At 37.3% G+C, this 7,076-nt stretch overlaps 1 protein-coding gene across 1 annotated transcript; it reads right to left on the reverse strand.

The window, feature by feature from the left end:
- Positions 1 to 3,037: 3,037 nt before the first annotated feature.
- On the reverse strand, positions 3,038 to 6,872 carry LOC149416533 (uncharacterized). The gene is made up of 4 exons (XM_089641265.1): positions 6,644 to 6,872; positions 5,356 to 5,517; positions 4,867 to 5,016; positions 3,038 to 3,812 (listed from the first exon to the last, which is right to left on the reverse strand). The coding sequence occupies exons 1-4, from the start codon at positions 6,870 to 6,872 to the stop codon at positions 3,133 to 3,135; spliced, it is 1,221 nt and encodes a 406-aa protein (XP_089497391.1). The 3' UTR covers positions 3,038 to 3,132.
- Positions 6,873 to 7,076: the final 204 nt, after the last annotated feature.

Here is a 7,076-nt window from a genome sequence, read left to right on the forward strand (position 1 = left end):
AAGGGTCACATTTAGGATCGATATTTTTTTGCTATTTGTTAATGAAGTTTTATATATTTTCGATGATGTTCGTGTCCTACTGTTTAAGAGATGATCTAAAATTATTCAAGAACATAAAAAATGTTAATCATTGCCATATATTGTCAAATAACTTAATAATTTTTAATAAATAATTTTTATATGTTGTCAAGAAAATAAATTGCAACTCAGCATAAACAAATGTCAAATTATGAGGTTTTATCGAATAAGGAATCTTATAATTTATATTATTTTATTAGTAATAAATCTTTAGTTTCCGTCTCGAAAATCAGTGACTTGGGTATATGGTTTGATATGAAACTCAATTTTATAAAGAGTAAAGAAAGCATATCCACCAAAGCTTTGAAAACTTAGGGCTTTATTTTAATATTATCTAATGATTTTCGGAATATCTACACTATAAAAAACATTGTATATTACTAGTAAGGAGTCATATCGAATATAATTCCACAGTTTGATCTCCAAATTAAGAAGTTCATTCACACACTATTGAAAGAACCCAAAATAATTTCTTAGGATATTTAAATTTTAGAATAGGTATTCCTAGAAAATGCCTAGATTACGGCTACCTTCTTTACTCATTAAATTTATTAAAATTATGCGAACGAAAAAATTTTGGCGAGTTAATGACGTGTTTGTTTAAAATTATTTATTTGTTATTGAATATACTGTGTTGTTGCATTTAATTTCGTTACATGTTCCTGGCAGGACAGATACAATTGATCACAGAAGTTCGCTCTTATAAATTTTATGACTACAAATAGAACTGATTCATTTGGTGAAATGTAAACCATAATAAACCAAACAGAGTGTGCAAAATTTTGTTGGTCGCTTTATTGTATTTAATCTAATTTATTATATATACTAAGATATTAAATTTATGCGTTAATTTATTTGTATAATGTCTGTAAAAGCCCTACGGGCATTCTATAAATAAATGAGTAATGTATTAGATGAACTCATAGAATATTATAATGTAAAATTAGCTCGAATTACATCTATTTGTCATAGTGCGTTTTAAGACGGCTTCCGTGGTCGACACGTTTGATTCTCGACTAGCAAGCTAAAGGTTGCGTGTTCGAATCCCGACGTGCGCAAGTTAATTTTATTCGATTAGATCGTGACATTTCACAAATTACTAATTTATGATAATATATAGTATGTTTGCGGCACGTTAAAGAGTGGAAGATACTCCAGTATCGCCCTGGTGTAACACCACCATTCAGAATTGAAACGTTGCATGAAATGGCTGTGGTTGTGTTTCTTGTGGTTGTGTTGTGCAATTTCAAACTATATGATCATTTTTGCACCTTAATTATTATTTTTAATTATGAACTAATATTTAAGAGACAAGGGTTTTTATGCATATCACAAAAGATAACATATTATTTTTAAGCAATAATTATTAGCCTAAAACTCTTACATGAATTGAAAAAATCTTCCGAGAAAGAATGCATGCCGTCGACAGAAATTGAACCCGAGGCCATTGCATTTTTTTTTAAAACCTTGTCTCTAAAACATTAGTAACATTACTAGTAAAATTACCAGTTAGTAAATTAGTAAAATTCCTAGTAACTTCACCAGTTAATGGTGAAATTTGTGAAATTATACTAAGGTTCTTTTATGGTTAAACCAATAATTCCTAAAATAACTATTAATAATAATAATAATAATAATAATTGGATAATTTGTAGAGCGCCGTTTTTGTGAAAAATCACCTCAAGGGCGCTGTACAATTTGTTTCCTAGGATCTACATTTGTTATTTAGACCAACTGTGCCAACACGAGGTTCGTCACCTGTTCAGGTATGTGTCTGCCGCCAATATAGCGCTGACATGTGTCCGCTGCCAATAAAGAGCGCTGACACAATATCCTCACATAGATAACATACCTTGGCAGCACCGCTGTGACGCTCGACGAAGATAGAAGATGGAGACTCTGCTGCAAGAATCCTAGGTAGCGAAGGAACTGTACCAGCTACTGCAGCGAGAGAGACCACCGCGTCCACCAACAGTGCCAGCACGAGGTTCGTCATCTGTTCAGGTATGTGTCTGCTGCTAATATAGCGCTGACATGTGTCTGCTGCTAATAAAGAGCGCTGACACAATATCCTCACATATATAACAGACCTTGGCAGCACCGCTGTGCAAAATCACCTCATCCTAGTCTATTTTAGTCTCTCTACTCACTTCTCAGCTATTTATGCCACTTAGTGTATCCTCTCGACCCTTTTAGACTCTTTCCTGGCTATAATACCTAAATAAAATCCAGCAAAAAAAAAAAAAAAACAATTTTTTCTATTGTCGTGATCCGAAGATTTCATACCTCTGTCTCAGACCTGGCCTGGTTCCCACTATGCCGGACCGGCAGATCTGCCAGGCCGGTAAAACTGCCGGAAGGGCTAGTGGCTGTACAATTTATATGTAGCTGTTCACATTATCCCGGGTCCGGCATTTTTGCCGAGCCCGGCATTTTTACCGAGCGTTTGGCCCGGTTCCCACTATGCCGGACCGGCAGATCTGCCGGAAACCGGACACCGGACAAGAGTGTTCACATTACACCGGAGCCGACAAGAATATCGGACAGTCAAGTACTCACCTCAGTTGAATTTGGACCTGTGCGCACAATGGACGACGAAATTGTTGTGTTGTGGTGGTATCTTAATAGAAGGCAAAATAAAAGAAAACATTGGGTGCATCCTATTTTACGGGAAAGATTTTCACTTGGAACATTTGAAACATTAATATGTGAACTTAGAAGTGACGAATCAAAGTTCTTCAATTATTTTCGAATGACAGCAACCACTTTTGACAATTTACTGGGACGACTTTCAATAGGAGTACGAGATACAAGTTTCAGAGAATGTATTTGCCCAGAACAAAGATTAGCCATATGTCTAAGGTAAGATAATTTTATGCACTAGCTCTGAATGAATGAATGAATGTTTGCTATGTGTTTGTTTGATGAGTGTGAATATATATAATATGTGTGTGTAAGTGTATTTGATAATAATTATGATAATTAAAAATGCAAATAACTTATTTAAGTATTTATTTGTACTCAAACTCAAAGCTTTATAAAAATTCTTCAAACTTAAAACCCTTCAAAATCTAAGTATTCTTGGGAGTCTTGGGAATTTCTGGAATGATTACTAGATGCTGTTGGCGAAGCTGGAAACGGATTGGAGGACGAAGGTGAAGTTGATGGTATAGGTGTTGTTGCCTGTTGATACGTAGAGTATCCAGAGTGGTGTTGATATTGCGTAGGTGTTGCATGTTGATTGACGCTTGTGTAGTATTGTCCGGTCATCTGATTAGAATCACGCCAATTCCTACTTTTAATTTTTTGCAACATTGTCAGGACGCTAGCTTGAAATTCTAAAGTCTCTTCGATATTTAAAGTGTTCAAGATTGGTATAATGCCTTTGAAAAAAGACAGATGATGGTTTTCCTTTTCTGGCTTTATTCTGGAGTCCAAAAACTTTAACATCTTGTCATTTACCTCTTTATTATCAATTTTTCTTTTATTTTTAATTAAAGGTGAACGAAACTCTGATTCCATGCTTACTTCAGTCTCGGTTCTTGCTTTTTTTGAAACTGACTCATGAGGTGGTCGAGGTTCGGAGACTTTTTTTAAAAACATTAATTGCTCGTGATATAAATAATTTCGTGTCTGTTTGGCCGAAGATCCAGATTTAGACTCATCTTTTTGTTTCTTTACTGTCTTAAGCCACGAATCACGTATATTGTTCCATTTTGTTGAAACCAGTTTTCCTGAAATCATTAAAAAATATCATAATAGAATAGAATAGAATTTGTTTATTGGTAACGTATAAAGTAATAATGTAGTAACAAAAGATTATTTTTTTTTTCAGATATTTAGCTTCAGGATGTTCATTCAAAGAAATACATTACTCATACAGAGTAGGCGTCTCGACAATAAGTAAAATAATAAAAGAAATGAGCCACGTCATTTGGGAAAATCTTAAGACAGATTTCCTTAAGCTGCCTGATACTGAGAGAGAATGGGAGGACATCGCTTCAGGATTCGAAAGAAAAGCCAACTTTCCTCACTGTGTTGGAGCAGTAGATGGCAAACATATTAGAATTTTGAAACCAGCCAAGAGTGGTTCTATGTTCTTTAATTACAAGGAATATTATTCTCTTGTATTAATGGCAGTTGTTGATTCAGAGTACCGATTTATTTTTATTAGTGTGGGCTCATATGGCAAGGAATGCGATTCTACTATATTAAAGGATAGTACATTTTGGCAAAAGATCAATGATGGTACTTTAAATGTACCAAAGCCTAGACCGCTTCATAAAAACTTGCACGAGAAATTACCGTTTATACTAGTTGGCGATGAAGGCTTTGCTTTAACACCTAATCTCCTACGTCCGTATGGAGGTACACATTTGAATACTGATAAAAAGATTTTTAACTATAGATTTAGTCGAGCAAGAAGGTATGTTGAGTGCGCTTTTGGTATTCTGGCAAATAAGTGGCGAATACTCCATCGAGCTATAGATCTGAACGTAGACACAGCAATTCAAGTAATTAAAGCTTGTACAGTCTTACATAATTTTGTTAGAGAAAAAGACGGTATAAATTTTGAAAATTACCAAAATATAGAACATAGACAAGAACAAGAAACGACACCTGTGAATCGAAATGGGTCGAGTCGAGGTGGCCCTAATGCCAACGCTATACGGACAGCATTTACTGATTATTTTGTTTCGGATATTGGTTCCGTTCAGTGGCAGGCAGCAGCTATAAAATAATATTTGTGAATACAACATTTTATCAATAAAGCATTAAAAAACTCACCGTATTGTTTTCTTTCTTTTTCTTTCAGTTCATCGAAGTCTGGTTTCAGTAATAAACATACTTCACGCCATGCTGCTAACTTTAAGTTTTTGTCTTTATAGACGTCTTCGGTCTTATCCCACAGAACAGGTCTCTCTTGGACAAGCGTAATTAAAGTTTCGGATTGAATTTACATGATACTCGTCTACTTTGGACAAAAATAGCACAACAAAGGGAGCACGAGCAGGGCGAACACGTCTACTTTCTTCAAAAAATGCGAGCATATGACGCGAGGGGAGCCCAGGGCCCAGAGCGCGGGCGGGGCGAGCGGGGACAGCCGGATACCGGCACAAACTCGTTCACATTACTCCGGTCCGGTGGTTCTACCGGCACTTTCGCAGTGACAAAACGCTCGGTAAAAATGCCGGGCTCGGCAAAAATGCCGGACCCGGGATAATGTGAACAGCTACATATAAATTGTACAGCCACTAGCCCTTCCGGCAGTTTTACCGGCCTGGCAGATCTGCCGGTCCGGCATAGTGGGAACCAGGCCTTTTGTCACTGCGAAAGTGCCGGTAGAACCACCGGACCGGAGTAATGTGAAGGCCTGGTTCCCACTATGCCGGACCGGCAGATTTGCCAGGCCGGTAAAACTGCCGGAAGGGCTAGTGGCTGTACAATTTATATGTAGCTATTCACATTATCCCGGGTCCGGCATTTTTGCTGAGCCCGGCATTTTTACCGAGCGTTTTGTCACTGCAAAAGTGCCGGTAGAACCACCGGACCGGAGTAATGTGAACGAGTTTGTGCCGGTATCCGGCTGTCCCCGCTCGCCGCGCCCGTGCTCCGGCCTCCCTCTCGTCATCGGCTCGCATTTTTTGAAGAAAGTAGACGTGTTCGCTCTGCTAGTTTAAATCTTTTTATCAGTATTCAAATGTGTACCTCCATACGGACGTAGGATATTAAAGCCTTCAGACACTCATTTTCATTAATCCGTCATTCTATCCAAATATTTCTTTTTTTCATTTTTTTATACTGTAATTGTTACATTATCTAGCGATTCCGTTCATTCAATTTTTCTATTGACTTGCCTACCAATGGATAATGGACAATATCAGCGGGAACATAACAAGTCAATCGGTTTAATTGTTGGCAGATGAATCATCTAAATGCGTTTAAGATTGACGATTGATTTTATTCATTAATTTCATTCATTTAACATATATATCCAGCTAACAATAAAAAAACACCCTAATATAATAGAACTTCCTCCTTCTTCTGGCGTTAGTAAGATTAGATTGTTAATATTAATTTTAGTTGTAAGTTGCTAAATATGTAAATACTCGTATATATGTCGTTAAGATAGTAGTTATAGGCCTTAGTCGTAAGTCACTAGATATAAGTCTTAGAGATAAGTCAGTAGTTCTAGTATTAACTATTTAAGAAATATATTTGTACAGCGCCCTTGAGGTGATTTCTCACGAAAACGGCGCTATATAAATCAGCCAAATATTATTATTAGTTTAAACGGTAATTCCTCGTGCAAGTTTTCATGAAGCGGTCTAGGCTTTGGTACATTTAAAGTACCATCATTGATCTTTTGCCAAAATTTACTATCCTTTAATATAGTAGAATCGTATTCCTTGCCATATGAGCCCACACTAATAAAAATAAAACGGTACTCTGAATCAACAACTTCCATTAATACAAAAGAATAATATTCCTTGTAATTAAATAACATAGAACCACTCTCGGCTGGTTTCAAAATTCTAATATGTTTGCCATCTACTGCTCCAACACAGTGAGGAAAGTTGGCTTTTCTTTCGAATCCTGAAGCGATGTCCTCCCATTATCTTTCCGGCTCCGGTGTAATGTGAACACTCTTGTCCGGTGTCCGGTTTCCGGCAGATCTGCCGGTCCGGCATAGTGGGAACCCGGCCGAACGAGTTTGTGCCGGTATCCGGCTGTCCCCGCTCGCCCCGCCCGCGCTCTGGGCCCTGGGCTCCCCTCGCGTCATATGCTCGCATTTTTTGAAGAAAGTAGACGTGTTCGCCCTGCTCGTGCTCCCTTTGTTGTGCTATTTTTGTCCAAAGTAGACGAGTATCATGTAAATTCAATCCGAAACTTTAATTACGCTTGTCCAAGAGAGACCTGTTCTGTGGGATAAGACCGAAGACGTCTATAAAGACAAAAACTTAAAGTTAGCAGCATGGCGTGAAGTATGTTTATTA

The sequence above is a fragment of the Hesperophylax consimilis genome, chromosome 16 (genome assembly GCF_061612785.1).
Source record: "Hesperophylax consimilis isolate HC1 chromosome 16, BYU_Hcon_1.0, whole genome shotgun sequence".
In the NCBI taxonomy this organism is placed as follows: domain Eukaryota; kingdom Metazoa; phylum Arthropoda; class Insecta; order Trichoptera; family Limnephilidae; genus Hesperophylax; species Hesperophylax consimilis.